At 40.8% G+C, this 16,852-nt stretch overlaps 1 protein-coding gene across 1 annotated transcript in view; it reads right to left on the bottom strand.

The window, feature by feature from the left end:
- DLD (dihydrolipoamide dehydrogenase) overlaps positions 1-11,299 on the bottom strand; it is a 35,077-nt gene extending 23,778 nt beyond the window's left edge. The window contains exons 1-5 of the mRNA XM_058725391.1: positions 11,164-11,299; positions 9,590-9,668; positions 1,964-2,043; positions 1,418-1,486; positions 781-850 (exon numbers count right to left, since the gene is read on the bottom strand). Of these exons, the coding sequence (XP_058581374.1) occupies positions 781-850; positions 1,418-1,486; positions 1,964-2,043; positions 9,590-9,668; positions 11,164-11,202 (337 nt within the window). The 5' untranslated portion in view covers positions 11,203-11,299. The remainder of the gene's footprint in view (positions 1-780; positions 851-1,417; positions 1,487-1,963; positions 2,044-9,589; positions 9,669-11,163) is intronic.
- Between the last annotated feature and the right edge of the window lie 5,553 nt (positions 11,300-16,852).

Here is a 16,852-nt window from a genome sequence, read left to right as displayed (position 1 = left end):
CTTGGTCTACGATGCAAGTCTCTTGACTAAACCCTGTTTCTTCTTTCCTAAGTCAGGAAAGTGGGTTTTGATTCTACCTTTCATCTACTTTGATATGTTTGCTTTAATGTGTACATATCACCTCTATATCCACTGGATTGCCTACTACAGCCCATTCTTTCAGAAACTACTACAACAAACGAAAGAAAAATGATTACCCCTCCCTCCATACCCACTGGTATGTTTAAGCTCTTTCTAGAACAGACTACCCTTCTGGATGAATCTGTCAACAATTGGTGAAAAAGGATGAAATGAAAACAGCCCAAAAAGAATGGTGGGAGACAAGATTTACCAAATTAAAATGAAATGCCCTCCTTTTACACTGGGTTACATTCCCCATTCTCTCCTTTGTTCTTGCCACACTACCAACAACCTAAGCAGTCTGTCCATCCTTCCTTCCTTCCTTCCTTCCTTCCTTCCTTCCTTCCCTGCCTAGAGCACTCAGGAATCCAGTGCCAACTCCCCACCTCGAGATCTCCAGGTTTCAGGGAAATTGAAACTGACTCTTCATACACATACACACACACACACACACAGCAGACTTCACACAAAAGTTGTCAAAGGAACAGAAGATGTCATAATAGAAATCTGGATTTAAGCCTTAAGTAAATCTCTATTTTTAATATCTTTTTTTACTCTTTCCTCAATGAAACAAGTATTACTCATTAGACATACAGAAGTCTTTAACTGGAAGAGTCAAGTATGGCTGGTAATATTGCTAAATATGAAAGGTATACTTACTTTCAATTCCCCTAGATGCAAAATCTTTTCCGTGGGCCATATGGTAATAATGAGAGTTATTTAATAAAGCCTAAATAGACAAAATGATGAAATGTTAATAAGACTATATATGATAAAAAAGCACTTAAGAAATGACATCCCCTGCATGCAATAGTACAAAGGACTACAACAATTCAGTTTCTGTTCTTATGTAATTAATCTAAGTCAAATAATGAAACAATGTTCAACAGCAGGACTGAAAAACAAAACACCTTTACTTTCTTTAAAAGCAAAGGAATAGGTACCCTCTTCAGGGGGCAGGTGAAAAGGGCAGTCCTGTCTACATCCAAAAGCACCTAAAAGAATTTACTGCCTATGATCTGTTTCGTTGGTAAAGGAGAACTAAAGAGAAAAATGGAACATAAGAGTCTGTTTGAATGGAAAGGCTAAGGATTCCAAAACAAAGAAGCAATTTCAGGAATGTATGGCAAACCGCTGAAAGCACTGCTTAAGCTTTACCAAGGATAACATGTTTTTTATCAACCTTGGGTTGTTTATTTTTTAGTAACTGTATTAGTCTAATATTCTAGTCTTAACATATCCTTCTAGCTGGTGGCTAATGACAGAAGCCTTTGCACTGTATGAAACACACGTTCACCTTAGAAGGGATACAACCGACATTCAAGCACGTTCCACCAAGCGTTTCATTTTTCTCAACGCAGACTGTCTACAACCAAAGAAAATATTATTTAACGGCACATAACCTGCAGAGTTTCAGTTCACTAAAATTCCCATGTATCTGTCCTAATTCTTGTACAAAATAAGTTTGCATTTGTGAGAATGAAATAGAGTCCTTTAAAATTTATCATCTGAGTAATACTAAATGCAGGCTAACCCAAATGTGAATTATTCTAAGACATTTTTGTTTAACATTACCAAACACATACTTTTAGTTCTATTACTGTTGCTTCCAAAGTGAAGTTAGTAGCCAAACGTGCGAAGCAGTGTGGGGAGTTGGGAATAATGGACTCTGCTATTTCATGAGACTATCACAACTGAATAACACTCTTCACTCGTCTCAGGCCTGAATAGAACTTATAAAGACATTATTTACCACTGTTATTTAGGTGCAAAGTATTTTGTGAATATGATCAAGTCCTTCCAAATAAAAATAAATCAACACCTCGTTTAGTCTAAACTTTACCTTGAAGCCCAACTGGGCAGCTTTAATAGCGGCAACATATCCTCCGGGACCAGATCCTATCACTGTTACATCAGCATCAACTACAATAAAAGCAAATTGATATAAACAGTAAATTGCTTAATATGGACCAAAAATAGTACATTAAAAAAACAAACAAAAAATCTGATACTTTAAACCTCCAAGAAAGTACAAGGAACCAGAATTTTCTACCCAGTACTATTTTATTCCTAGGTACTTAACATTCTTTGATGCTAACTAAAACTGGCATTTTTAAATTTCATATTCTATTTGTTCATTATGACATATGGAAATACAACAGAGTTCTATATCCACTGTATCCACTGACCTTGCTAAATTCCACACCGTTTTACTTAATAACAACAAGACAGGCTTTTAGTGACACTAGAAGACACATCTGCATGAGGGAGAGAACTTTGGAATCTGACATACTTGTCTTCAAATCTCAGCTCTAACATTTATTAGCTGTGTAACCAAGTGACTTAATTTTTCTGTCATAAAAGAAATAACACTACCTTAAATGACTAATGTTAGGATTAAATTTTGTACATCCTTAGAGCTGTCAATAAATTTAAGAATGATATGATTCCAGGTACTGTACTTGAGATACAGGGAGAAAAACCAGCTTCCCTGTAATAGATGGCAAACACGTTTTGGACTTTATTTGAATGCTGATAAATTTCATATAGTTTATAATAACAGGCTAACCAGAACATTAAGTGAACCACTCTGGACATTTACCATATGAAGATAGAAAAGGAAATTAACTTTTATCAGCAGCCTTAGTAATATAATAATTATAATGCAAATGGAAAAGAAGTCCAATTATTCCCACTGTTCTCAAGCCAACTTCAAATAAAAATACACTGGCTTGAAAGAGTTAGGAGACAGTCTCCCTTCTCCTCCGCCTCTACTATCCTTACAACCCCAAGCATTTAGCAGTTTATAACACATTTTCACATCTATTATCCTGTTTGATTCTCGAACTTCTTATGAAGACGGTAAGGCTGGCATATAACTGACATTTCACAGATAAGAAACACTAGGTTCAGAGAGGTCAGTTAACTTGCCCAAGGTCATATAGCAAGTGACTGGCAGAGACAAAATGTAAGCTTTTTGTCTCTATTTCCAATGGTCATCCCATTATTCAACGGTATTCTATTCCTCAATTTCAACTATCATAAACGAAAATCCTAAGAGCAATAATCAAGCTTTATAATTATTAGACATCTAACCTTAGGAGAGTAATTTAACCTGTTTCACTTCACCTTCAGTTTCTCTAACTGCAAAATAAAGGCTACAAAAAAACCTACTTCATAGGGGCATGATACAAAATATGTAAATAGCTTAGCACAATACTTGGAGCGTACATAATAAATATTTGCTATATAGTAGCTATATTCTGACCTCTGAAGATGGCAGTTTTAATTTCTGATCATCCCTCCTCAAGAAAACACCCACCCCTCCAAGGGATGGCAGTGCTAGTATCATCAAAAAACTTCTGCAGGACTGAAAAGAAACACAGAACCCCTGTGTTGAAAGAGAACTAAGAAGTTATCCAACCCACAAAACCTAAGAATCCTTCCTACTGAATAAATAAAAGTACTGATTCTCCTTGGTTATATCAAATGATAATTAGGATTACTCAGTACATGAAAAAAATATATAGCTAGTCCAATACATGAAAAAAGGATCGTTTCAAGTTTCATCGATCCACTTGTGCTCTTTGGCTACGCTGTCTGGTTCCCTGATTCATGTTCAGAATTAAGTACATAATAAAGCGTATATCTATTTTCAAGTTTTGAACCAAATGATGGCCTAAACAATATTCTTTAATTTGGATTCTAATTTTTAATTCACAGTAATGAAACACAAGCTACAAAAAACAGGTTTCTTTGCTGAATTTTTAACATCTTTTCTGATTAAAGTATATGTTAATTAAATAAATTTAAACACAAAATAGCCAAAAATTTTAGTTTCATTTCCCATCGTGCTCTTAGATTTTTTTTTAACTATACAAAATACCAAAACCAATCACCCCTCACTGAAGATATTAGATGTACCGTTCCATCAGAACACCACTAAAGTCCTAGGGAGAACAAAAAAGAAGGGAAAAAGGAAAATTCTCTGAAGATCAGTCAGCTGAGACTATAGGAGGGTGTGATCCAGTAACAAACCTTCAAAAACAAGCCAGTATTTAGGGGATGTCTGCGATTTACTTTTAAATGTGTCAAAAAAGTAAGGTGGACTGATGGGTGGCTAAATGGATGAACAGATACATGACAGTTTAAGTATAGTAAAATGTTAGTAGAAGTATCTATGAATGTTCACTGGAAAATTCTTACAACTTTTCCGAACATTTGTGATTTTTCATAACGAAAGGTTGCAAAGACAAACCAGTTGGCTCTCACCTATACAAAGGCTGCACGCAGGTGAAGAGTTTACAACACACAATTCTGACTCACCACCTCCTTGTCCAAAAGCATTTCTCAATTTGATTCCCACATACACTTTTAAAAACCAGGATACAGACAAATAATTAAATGAAACACACTAAGGAACACTTGATGGTTAATTTTACAAAATTAGCTCTAGCCTTTAAGAGTGAAAAAGAAAAACCAAACAGAACACACAAATCAGTATCATGGGAGAAAGATGACTAAGTTAGAAGTACGGCAGAAGACAGCTACATAGCAATCTGCATTTTAGGTGGCAGTGAAATATCAGGAGAAAGATATCAGGCTGATGCTTTAAAAAATACTGGGATACAATTAGGTGTGATGGACTTCAACAGACATGGCAGTTAATGCCATGAAATGAACTGAAGGAGAAAAAGCAGGAAAAAGTGTTCTACGAATGTTACTTACTATATCACTGTGAGGAAAATAAGTACACCGTGTCATCAAGGCTACCACTGAAATACAGGTGTTGAGTTACAAATAAATGATAATCATCAACAAAGTGCAAGACGTATTTTAAGGAGTCAGTTTGCAATAACATCTACCATTTTGGTAATTTATTCTGTGCCAGGCAGTGAGCTGAGTATTTCATGTCATCTCATTTAAGCCTCCTTATGTCTCTATGACACAATTATCAGACCTCCATTTCACAGGAAGAAACTAAGGCTGAGAGTGACTAGACAACCTGCATAAGGTTGCACAACTAGTAAGTGATGCAGCCAGGGTTCAAAGCAGGTTCCTTCCATTCATAAGCCTCCACTCACTCCTATACCTTTCTGTCCTAATGCCATGCAGAACACTCAGATGACCCCATCATCTCCAGGGCAATCAGGAACTCCAACTAAAATGACAAAAAGCTCCTTCATTAACATAACGAAAGCAACAAGTATTTATGAACACCTACCCAAGAGGAAATCACTACCTTCAGTAACCTGACACTACAGTTAGGGAAAACACGCATGTTTCAAAATATACATAAATCAAGATTATTTTTAAAAATAAAAAAAGGGGTAAGAAAAAACATATCATAAGGCAGGAATTATTAATTACCAAATTCACTAAATGAGTATAAGAGCCAGTTGGCAAGGTTTATTTGTTTTGGGGGGTAGAGGGGTCCTTTTTAAATTATCAACGGCCTTAATCTCCAGTCTATTTTAGTGACCCTTTCATAGTAACATCCTATACTTGTCATCACCCAAAACTGCCCAGCCTCTAAAATCCTGAAATCTATAAGAATTCTTTACTTTCTGATCATTACCCTACAACCTCCCTAATCCATAAAGGAGAAATATAGTAAAAGAAAAAAAGATTTGAAATTGAAAGAAAGAAAGAAAGAAAGAAAGAAAGAAAGAAAGAAAGAAAGAAAGAAAGAAAGAAAGAAAGAAAGAAGAGAAAAGAAAAACTGGTGTTCAAACATGAGCTCTACCCCTTCGTAAATTCTTGGGCAAATATTTAATCTCTCTGGTTTTGATGTAACATAGGAATAATAGTGACAGTAATACCTACATCCCAGGGTTTGAGGTCAAAGATAACAATGCATGTCAACATCCTGGGATGATGCTAGGTGCATACAAGGCACTCAACGGATGTTTCTTCCCTCCTCAGATCCACCTCCCAATCTCACAACCTCCAATCTTCGTAACACCAATGCTACTCCAGTGTTCTCTCCCACTAAAACCCGACCCAGACATTACTCTCTCCTTCTTCATTGGTCTTTTCTTTTTCATTCAACAAACATTTATTGAGCATTAGACACTATTCTAAGGTCTTTGGATACCTATAATGACACAGCCCTGGTTCTTCTAGTCTAATAAGAGAGAAAAAGCAAAAAGCATTACAATAAAAACTCCAATCTGCAGCAAGAATGATCTTTAAAAACAAATATCAGGGCACTGGGTGGCTCAGTCGGTTAAATGTCTGATTTCGGCTCAGGTTATGATCTCATGATTCAAGAGATCAAGCCCAGAATCAGCTTGGCACTAACAGCATGGGTTTCTCTCTCTCCCTCTCCCCTCTTCCCCTGTTGGCATGCGCGTCTGTGCTGTCTCTCAAAAATAAACTTAAAAAAAAAACAACAAAAAACAAATCGTATCAGGCCTCTGCTTAAAACACTCCCAATGACTTCCAACTGTCGTTAAAATAAAGAGTTAGGGTCTTTCATTATCTGCAGAGGTCAACTCTCAATCTTCAACACACTTCAGCCACACTGGCCCTTTTCAAGCTCCTTAAAGGCACTGTGCTCCTTCTCACATCAAAATACGCCCACATGCTGCTCCTTCTACCTGGAACACCTCCTCCCATACCCACTCCCACCCCAACCCTTTTCAGATATCAACATCGTTTCCTTAGAATTCTGTGACCATTCTCCATCGGGACACAGATTTCATAGCTCCCTTATATTTAGCCTATGGGTCTTTACCACAATTTTTTTTTTTAATGTTTGTTTATTTTTGAGAGAGAGAGAGACAGAGTGCAAACAGGGGAGGGCAGAGAGAGAGAGGGAGACACACAAAATCCAAAGCAGGCTTCAGGCTCCGAGCTGTCAGCACAGAGCCCGACCTCACACCTGAGCTGAAGCCGGACTCCTAACTGACTGAGCCATCCAGGCTCTCCGCTTATCACAATTATTGGATGGATGCTTGTCTTGCCCAAATGGACTATAAACTCTATAAAAGCTGCATCTTGGGGGCACCTGGGTGGCTCAGTCGGTTAAGCGTCCAACTTCGGCTAAGATCATGATCTCGTGGTTCGTGAGTTTGAGCCCTGTGACAGGCTGTGCTGACAGCTCAGAGCCTGGAGCCTGCTTCGGATTCTGTGTCTCCCTCTCTCTCTGCCCCTCCTCCATTCATGCTCTGTCTCCATCTCTTTCAAAAATAAATAAACATTAGGGGCGCCTGGGTGGCGCAGTCGGTTAAGCGGCCGACTTCAGCCAGGTCACGATCTCGCGGTCCGTGAGTTCGAGCCCCGTGTCGGGCTCTGTGCTGACAGCTCGGAGCCTGGAGCCTGTTTCCGATTCTGTGTCTCCCTCTCTCTCTGCCCCTCCCCCGTTCATGTTCTGTCTCTCTCTGTCCCAAAAATAAATAAAAAACATTGAAAAAAAAATTTTTTTAAATAAATAAATAAATAAACATTAAAAAAATTTTTTTAATAAAAAAATTTTTTTAAAAAGCTGCATCTTGTCTGGCTTGTTCACTGCATCATCCCAGTCACTAGCACATAGTATATATCCCATAGTTGTTGAACTGAGGAATGAATGTAGCTAATATGAGTGATTAAGTGCTGTGAGTCTACTCCTGTCATGAAACAGAAGGTCCTACCACAATAACACACATCACTCTTCAAATCTTGATGAATTTGGTTCATACAGTTATTCAAACATCTTCCAGATGTTGTAACAGGGACTGTATTATAAGAAATTGTGAACTCCTCCAGGTGCTCTCATCAACAAATACTCAACAGAAGCTGACCAAACAGAACAGAAATTAAAAACGTAGGCCCTAGGAGCGCCTGAGTGGCTCAGTCGGTTAAGCGTCTCACTTCGGCCCAGGTCATATCTCACGGTTCGTGGGTTTGAGCTCCGTGTCAGGCTCTGTGCTGCACAGCACAGAGCCTAGAGCCTGCTTCGGATTCTGTCTCCCTCTTTTTCTGCTCTTCCCCCGCTTGCACGTGCTCTCTCTCAAAAATAAACAAACATTAAAAAGGTTAAAAAAAAAATGTAGGCTCTAGGGTCAGAAGAATTTTCCCAATTCTGTCATTTCTTAGCTGAACCTCTTTTCACTTAGTTCCTCCAGTTATAAAATGGGGAAAATGGAAACACATATCTTACAAGATGGCAACAAGGATTAAAGACTGCTTGAGACACAGTAAGCCCTCAGTGAATCAGTTACTATTACTGTTGTTGTTGCTGGTTACTTACTTTGTACCAGGTACCATACTGGATGGTACCATAGAAAAATTAAAAAACCAAAACCAAAAACAAAAAAAACAAGCCTATTAACTTCCTGTTTTAAATAGCTGAAAAACAAAATATGTGTCATTTACAGAAGCTTCAAAAATATTTTTTAAAAAAGAGGAAAATATCCATAATCCATAGCTTTCATAGCTTCCTTTCAGGGTATATCCTTCTAGTCCTATAATATGTTTCTGACAAGCCCATCAAAATCTTCGCTCAGGATGTCAAAAAGTCATCTTACCATTCTAAACCATGTCAAATAAACACCACACTTAACCTCACCCAGTGGACAGAATTAACTTTTTCTTTCTTTTTTTTTTTTTGATGTTTATTTATTTTTGAGAGATAGAGACAGAGTGTGAGCAGGGAAGGGGCAGAGAGAGAGAGAGAGAGAGAGACAGACAGAGACAGACAGAATCCAAAGCAGGCTCCAGGCTCTGAGCTGTCAGCACAGAGCCCCACATAGAGCTCGAACTAACAAGCCATGAGATCATGACCTGAGCCGAAGTCAGACGCTTAACTGACTGAGCCACCCAGGCGCCCCTAACTTTTTCAATGTAAACATTCAAAAATCATCCCCTGCTCAAAACCCTTCATTGGCTTTCCCACCACTTGGGAATAAAATCCAAACTCCTTCACCTGGCTTCTAAAACCCTCCCACCATGAACTGATCCCCGCCTACCTCTCTGATTTTACATCCTCCAGCCACACCGGCCTTTTCTGCAATGCCTTAAACCTCACAAGCTAGTTCTCACCTCACACCCTTGTCATAGTTGTTTCTGTCTGCCTGAAATAACCTCACTCCCTCCCTTCACTCAGACATCATTTCCTTAGAAAAGTCCTGACAGCCTATCTAAAATAGTCTTTGTTCCTCTCCGTTGCCCGCTTTAATTTTCAATCACTACCCAAAATATTTACCTATTACTTCAGTATTGTCTTTTGTCACCAGACTATTAGTTCCAAAAGTACAGGGCTTTGCCTTGTTCACTGCCTGGAGACACTAGGTGCTCAATAAACATTTAAGTGAATACACAGATGAACAAATGAATTCTATGACCCACTATTTTATTACCAGTTACTCTAATTCTATGACCCGCTATTTTATTACCAGTAACTCTAATATCCACTTACTTTTACATTTAAACACAAAGGAACCATGAAATAATGTGAGGAAAAACTGTTTTACTATGTACTTACTTGGTTGATCAGCATAAGTTCTCAGAGGAACTGCAGAAACTCCCTGTAAGCCATGAGATATTCGATTGAAATGGCCTCTCTGGAAAAGAAAATTGTTCATATGATGTAAAATGTGAATTCTAAACAGTGAACTACTGAAGGTCCATGAAAATGTAATAAATGGAGCAAACTTTATCAAGCACTTATTATTATTAATATATCTTCCATTGCCACATAGAGATTACACATTAATTTCTCCTCTTTCATAACAATTAAACTCTCCACCTCAGCTCACCACACTATCTTTTCATTATGAATATTCAATAAACTATGTCATAGCCCAACAAAAAGTGTTATTCAGTGGCGTGAAGTTTTCAGAAAGTTTCAGAAAGCACGGCTCATTTCTGGCGCCAGGGATCATTTTAATGTCACAGTTAAAGTTCTTAGAGTTCTAACTTAAGTACCCAATAATCTGTATTATTACAATCCTACTTGTAACTGCTGTTCCTAACTCAAACTACCACGTACAACCAATGAAGATGCTCCTGAACAGTTAACTAGGAACAGAAATTAGACAATGTCACTTTGGAAAACGCAGTTACTGACATTCAACAGCTACTCAGGTTTCAGAGACTGCATCACAACCTCCATAAAAATCTCTATGGATGTCTACTCTCTCCTACGCTAAGAACAGGGAGGCACAAAGAAACAAAGCAAATAGCTCCTATCACAGCAGGCAAACGGGAGGCAGTGATGAAACCCACACTAATGCAGTCATGTTCTCTACTCCAAGGTAACTCAAGGCACCTGAGGTCAGGACGGTAGGCCAAAGTGGAGCAGACCAACCAAACGTCAGTCCTGACTTTTAATCCCTGCTCCCCCTCTAACTAAAAATGTAACTCCTAGCATATTACATTAACTCTCAGGAACACAGATTACTCATCCTAGACACAAAGAAGTTTGATCAGCATATGATCTTTAAGGTATCCATCAGCACAGTACTCAGCTACGATCCCACATACGTACAATCTGGCTGTATTCGACACGGAGATGAAATGGGAGAGCTGTCGTAACGAAAGATAACCTGCTGCAAGCCTCTAGGAGGAAAGGCAATGGACACTACCTTAAAGCTGCAAACAATGAAGAGGCCTCTGAGGAATTCTTAGGGTTACCTGCCGGGGCTGACTGCGTCTGGCTGTTTCAAGGAGCAGCCGCAAGGTTACCTGCCCACTGCCACTCTAGGGCTGAGAGTAGGATTCGAGATAAAAGGTAGAACGTATGAAAAGCCAGACCAGACGGGGCAAGTGCTATTTCTACTTCCTCTGCCAACGTGGAGAAGCCTGTGTGCCCAGGGCCCAGGCTTGGGAGTAGACAGTGAGTAACTGCTGGCCGTCACACAACAGGCGGGGCCTCTCCGCCGCCCGGGTCTTTGCTCCGGTCGCGGCCCGGGCAGAGCCTGCTCAGGGGCGGGGCCGCGGGTGGTCCCGGCCCGACCGCCGGCCTCTCTCGCCGCACCAGTTAGGCCGCGTCCGGACTCCGTCAGCAGGCCCTTCTGTGCCTCTGGTTCCGCACGACCCCACCCAGCCGGCCCTCACCTTGGCCAAGGAGCAATACACACGACTCCAGCTCTGCATTTTACCGCTCAACTTTCCTCTCCGCCAATGCTTTCACCTCCGCTAAGCTCCTCTGCCGCCTCGCCAAGGTCTCCCCGCCCTGCGCATGCACAAGAGCAGCTTACGTCATGGATCGGGAGCAGTGCGATTGGCTGGAGCGGTCAGGGCCCACGGGACTAGGCGTTCCTGTCAAGCGCGGGGTCGCACACTGTCGTAAGGCGCCTAGTGCTTTGTGGCAGGGAGGGAGTGCCGTACCATTTTACCGGTGATAGGTAAACGTGGGGGCTCGTAATGTGATCTTATACTTGGAAGACGAGCTAAATTAACAAGGCTGTCGTTTGCTTGGTGCAAGCTGCAGAAAGTAAGGCTTGACGGGTCCTTGATTGTGCTAAGCTGAGGAATCTCAGCACTTTCCAGGCATCGTCTCACTTCACAGGAAGTATATGAAAGATGATGAGTTTTACCACTTCATCGGATGAGGCCTGAGAGGTTAACTATCCCCGAGGTCGCGCAGAGGAAAGATGACTGCTTTATAATTTCTCTCCTCAAATCAAATACTATATAAGGGATGGAACCACAGACTTTGGCATCACCAGCAGCCTACTCTAATTAAGCTAACTGGCAAAACAGAAAACACTATCTTCCTCCTCTGTTAGAGCAAATTAGGATGGGTTGGGTGGGGGATAAGATTTTAGGTTTTTATAAGAGAATGAAAAACATTGTCTTCAAGATTGAGCACAGAGCTCTAAGGTCTGATTCATGCTTTGTGATAACTATATAGTGTGAATGAAACTTAATTCTACATTTCTTGAAAGTTTACTGCCCAGGCACCATGCTGGGGTCTGTGGATTTAAACACCAATTAAAAATTATTCCTTACCTAGCTATACTCGGCTTTAGGGGAGAAGAGAATGCTGTTTAGTCAGTGTTACTGTATACAGGCTGCTAGTTGTCCTCCAACATCCATTTTCCCTGTCCTTTACTCTGTAAATAAGCATTTTGGTCATCTTAGCCATTTTCATGGCTTTAGCACCTGCCTACGTACACTGATAACTTCTAGACACTTATCTCCAGTCTGTACTTCTCTAATCTCTAATTCCATATTTTCAGTTGTCTACAGAGCATGTCCCCCTGGGTGATCCTGTCAGCACCTCAGTTTCAACTATCCAATTTCTTATTTAAACATGCATATTTTCTCCCTTATATTTATGATTAGTGAATATTTCCAAATATCCAGTCATCCCTAGTGAAAATTGTGTAGCCATTCCCAACTCCTTTAATGGGTCACTGTTTTAGTTGACCAGCCCTAGAAGCAGTCCCAGAAATAAGCAGTTGAGTGCAATGAGTTTATTTGAGAACTGATCCAAGCAAGCATTGATAGAGGATGAAAAAGGGATGGGAATGCTTTCAGATACATTAACGAGTAGATTACCACTGTGAACAATTGGTATTCAGACTCACTGGAGACCTCTGGGAGATAATATAGAACATGCTTCAGTTTTCCTATTCAAAATACATCCATCAACTTCCATCAGTCATTAGTTGAGGATTGCTCCCAGGGACTTTAACTCCCCGGCACTTCTGGGTTTCCCCATAGGTGAGCCGAGTGAGCACCAGCAGCCAGAGAAGTCTCTCTAGCAGAGTCTCTAAGAAGGCTTGTAGTTGAATATACAGAGGAAAAGTGAATGCTAAAAGGATACAGGTGAGCCACCAGTAAGGTTGGCAATAATCACCAACTTCTATCAACTCCGAATGTGAGAATGAGAGTGAGAGAAACACTGAAGATGGCTCCAAAATTTCTGCCTTAGATGGCTGGGTGGGTAGTGAAACCATTACAGAAATAGGCAACATGGAAAGAAGGATGACTTTGGGGAGAAGATAATGAGACAACTTCTTTGAATTTCAGATGCCAGCTGGACAATCCATTTGAGATCTTCAATAGTTACTGGAAACAAATGTCTAGAGCTTAAAAACTCTAGACACAGATTTGAAAGTTTGCTGGCATATGGACAGTGATGGACACTTGTAGCATAGATGCATTCTCAAAGGGCCACACTTATCTTTTCTTTTTTTTTAATTTATTTATTTTGAGAGAGAGACAGCATGAGTGGAGGAAGGACAGAGAGAGACACAGAATCCAAAGCAGGCTCCAGGCTCTGAGCACTCAGTATGATACAAGAAGATAGGATTCAGTGGGAGGAGAAGGAAAGATTAGGGCCTAAGGTCACTGGGTGGGGAAGAGTGTCTGACCACAGCAAACCCCCCCAGGCTTAAGGTCCCTCTTAAGAATGTAACAGATCTAGGGCGCCTGGGTGACTCAGTCGGTTAAGCAAGCGACTTCGACTTCAGCTAAGGTCATGACCTCGAGGTTCGTGAGCTTGAGTCCCACGATGGGCTCTGTGCCAACAGCTCAGAACCTGGAGCCTGCTTCAGATTCTGTGTCTCCCTCTCTTTCTGCCCCTCCCCTGCTCACACTGTCTCTCTCTCAAAAATAAATAAAAATTTAAAAATTAAAAAAAAAAAAGTAACAGACCCCACCTACTCCCCCTCAGGTTTCCCTCAGGAATTTGACAAAAGACCTAACTAAAAATAAGTAGTAGACCATAAAATGTATAGCTCACAAGGACTGATATGGCCATAGACCACTCCTCATATAATGGAAATGATCCAATCAGGAAGAGACAGCTCACCTCTCTGCTCTCTAGCTCACCAGCACCTAGAGGTATCAAGCCAATGAGCGTAGGACCTGAGAAGTAAGGAGGGGAAGGGAACAGGGGTGGGGCATGACCAGACCTTATAAAACAAGGACCTCTTGCCTATAATATAGTAGGTGGACATTCACTTTAAAATGTTCCCTCTTGGTAAAGAGGGCTTTCATACTATTCTTCCTTTCTGATCTTATACTCTAGTAAACTTTTGCCTGCCGCTCATTTTGTGTCCCCCTCTTCATTCTTCGAAGTGGCGAGACAATGAATCCCGGGTATTGAGGTAAAAAAAAAAAAAAATCCTGCAGCAATACTTTCGTTATAAAACTGAGAAGTGTGATTCTGAGAAGGGCTACGGTGGTCTAATAGGGGATCTGAACGAGTTGGACAAGTTGGAAGGAATATTGTGAGGTATACTGGACTGACAATTAGGAGACCTAAGTTCTAGACCTAACTGCTCTTCACTTTCCGTGTAATTTAGAAGTCATGTCTTCAGGCCTTGGTTTCCCAAACTTTAAAATGAAGGGCCACAAGCTGCCCTCCAGCTGTAAAGCTATTCCACCAGGTTGCAAGGTCCCCACATAATACAGTAGCTATCTTTATAGTAGATGTTTCTTGCTGTGGGGCTGTTGTTTATTGGAATCCCCTTTTTATGTTTGAAGGACCCACCACAGGGTGAGACCAGACCCTACTAGGAAGCCCTAGTGGCCGCCCCTGTGTCTCCTGGCCTCCAGCAGGTGCAGCAGACACAGAACTTAAGCCGATCCAATGCTCCCACCAGGACTTGAGTTAAGAGGGGTGGCTCAAAGATACAATTTGGGATTCACTCTGCTGGCAGGTGCAGTGACTCCAGTATTGGTGGTCGGTAGTGGCAATGGCGGTGTTATTGGTGGTCGGTAGTGGCAATGGCGGTGTCCTATTCCAGCCCTTCCTAGGGAAAATCTCATCTAGGGCTGTCTAGCTCCCGGCCTCCCTCTCGAAACTCTACATTGGTTCCGTGCTTATCAGCTCGCCTATAAATTCCTTTTTGCAAAAGCGAGCTGGATATTATTTCTGAGATGGCCTGCCATCCAGAATCATGACTGGTACACAACCACGTATTGAAAAACTACTGTGTACAAGACACTTCAAATGAACTTTTCTTTTAAGTCGCATGACACTGCAAGACAGGTGTTATTAATCTCAGTTTTTAGAGACAGTAACGGAAGCACAGAGCGTTTAAATAACAACGCTAAGGTCATGAAGTCAGTAAGCGGCAATTCTCTGCTACATCGTGGTACTAACTGGTAAGGAACAGGGTTCCTTGGCACTTTCTTTCGCCCGTCTGTTGCGAAACGAAACACCTCAAATGGTCTCAGAGTTGCTGCTATACAGCCCTCTCCTTTGGAGATGTTGTGGTTTTATAGAGGAAATAACTGTACTTCATTTCTTAATCATCTACTTTTTCTCCTGAGTAATTTTATTTACGTAGATGATGCTTAAACAGCAACGATAAAATTGTATTCAAATGCTAACCTAAGCTTTCGTGGTTGATTGAGTAGGAAATAATGAGTTACCACCTAGTAAACAGTGTGTAGGTACACAGAAAATAGTCCACCGTTCCTGCTTCAAAATGCTCCTAAATACGAAGATATTAGGCCACTGGTGCTCAGAATTAATAAGTCAGCAAGGACCAAGTGTTGTTTGTTGGGCACCTAACACAGTGCAGAATTTTGTGCAGGACACTGAAAGGAAGACAGGCGCGTTGTCATAAACGTCCCTGATCTCAGAAAGCTGACAATCTAGTTGAGATCAGGCAATGCCTTTACTCCAAAGTCTTTACTCAGAAGTCACTTTCTCGGCGAGGCTTGTCCTGACACCCCTAATCAACACTCTTTCTGCCCTCACACTCATTCTCTGTGCTCTGGCTTTACTTTGTACAAACCCACAGCCCTTACCATCTTCTAGGACACTGTATAATCGTTTCCCGTTTATTTCGTAAAGTTTACGGCTGCCACAGGGATCTAAGCTCCCTGAGATTTGAGATTTCTGTTTTGTTTGCTGATAGACCCCCAAGCCTAGAATAGTGACTTGCACAGAATAGACACTCCAAAACCATTATGACGACATGGAAGTAAGCAGAAAAGGTAAGAGCTACAGAAATTTGGACGTGGAAGGATCAGAATGGGCTGAGCACCCGAGGGAAGTCTTCTGGCAAGATATAATTACTTCAATAGGTCTTTGAAGGTGGGCAGGATGTCGACAGAGAGGAAAACCAAGGAGCCTGTGATATCTGAGGCATGGAGACAACTGGGCAAATAGGAATAAAGGGCAAAAAAAAAATCACAATAATTTACAGCGTGGTGGAGGGAAAATGGCGTAGGCTTTAGGGTCATGAATCCTTCCGTAATTCATTTTGCTTGTGCTCTCCAGCAAATTTGCTAATCTCTCTAAATTGTTTCCTTACCTGTGAAATAGAATGATGCAGCGATGAATCAAGGGAATCTACCCCCAAACCCAAGGGCACACTGTATACACTGTATGTTAGCCAACTTGACAAGAAATTATATTAAAAAAAAAAAAAGAAAAGAAGAAGAATGTTTACATCGAAGCTGGTTAAAAGGATTTTTAAAAATTTAAATAATGCACCTGGTACATAGGAGGTCCTTGGAAAGGGAAATTGTTATCACACTGCTATAACTTGGGACACTTATCAAGAAGATTTGTTGAATTCCCGTGCAAAATACATTTTGAGTCACTCAACTTGCGTTTCTGCAGGTCTGTTTTCCATACAATGGATGAAGGTGGGTGGCCATGAATTCAAAGCATGATTCAAAGCATGAATCTTTAAGGATGTCTAAGAGTGGCTGGGTGACTGGCATTTTACTGTTTATAAAATTCTGCCAGACACACACACTAACACTGGTCTACATAGCGCCCCTGACATGGGTATTATTAATATCATATCAGGGGTTGTTTGTTGTTTTT

Source organism: Neofelis nebulosa, chromosome 4, assembly GCF_028018385.1.
Source record: "Neofelis nebulosa isolate mNeoNeb1 chromosome 4, mNeoNeb1.pri, whole genome shotgun sequence".
NCBI classification, from domain to species: Eukaryota; Metazoa; Chordata; class Mammalia; order Carnivora; family Felidae; genus Neofelis; species Neofelis nebulosa.
This window is presented reverse-complemented; position numbering and strand designations above follow the sequence as displayed.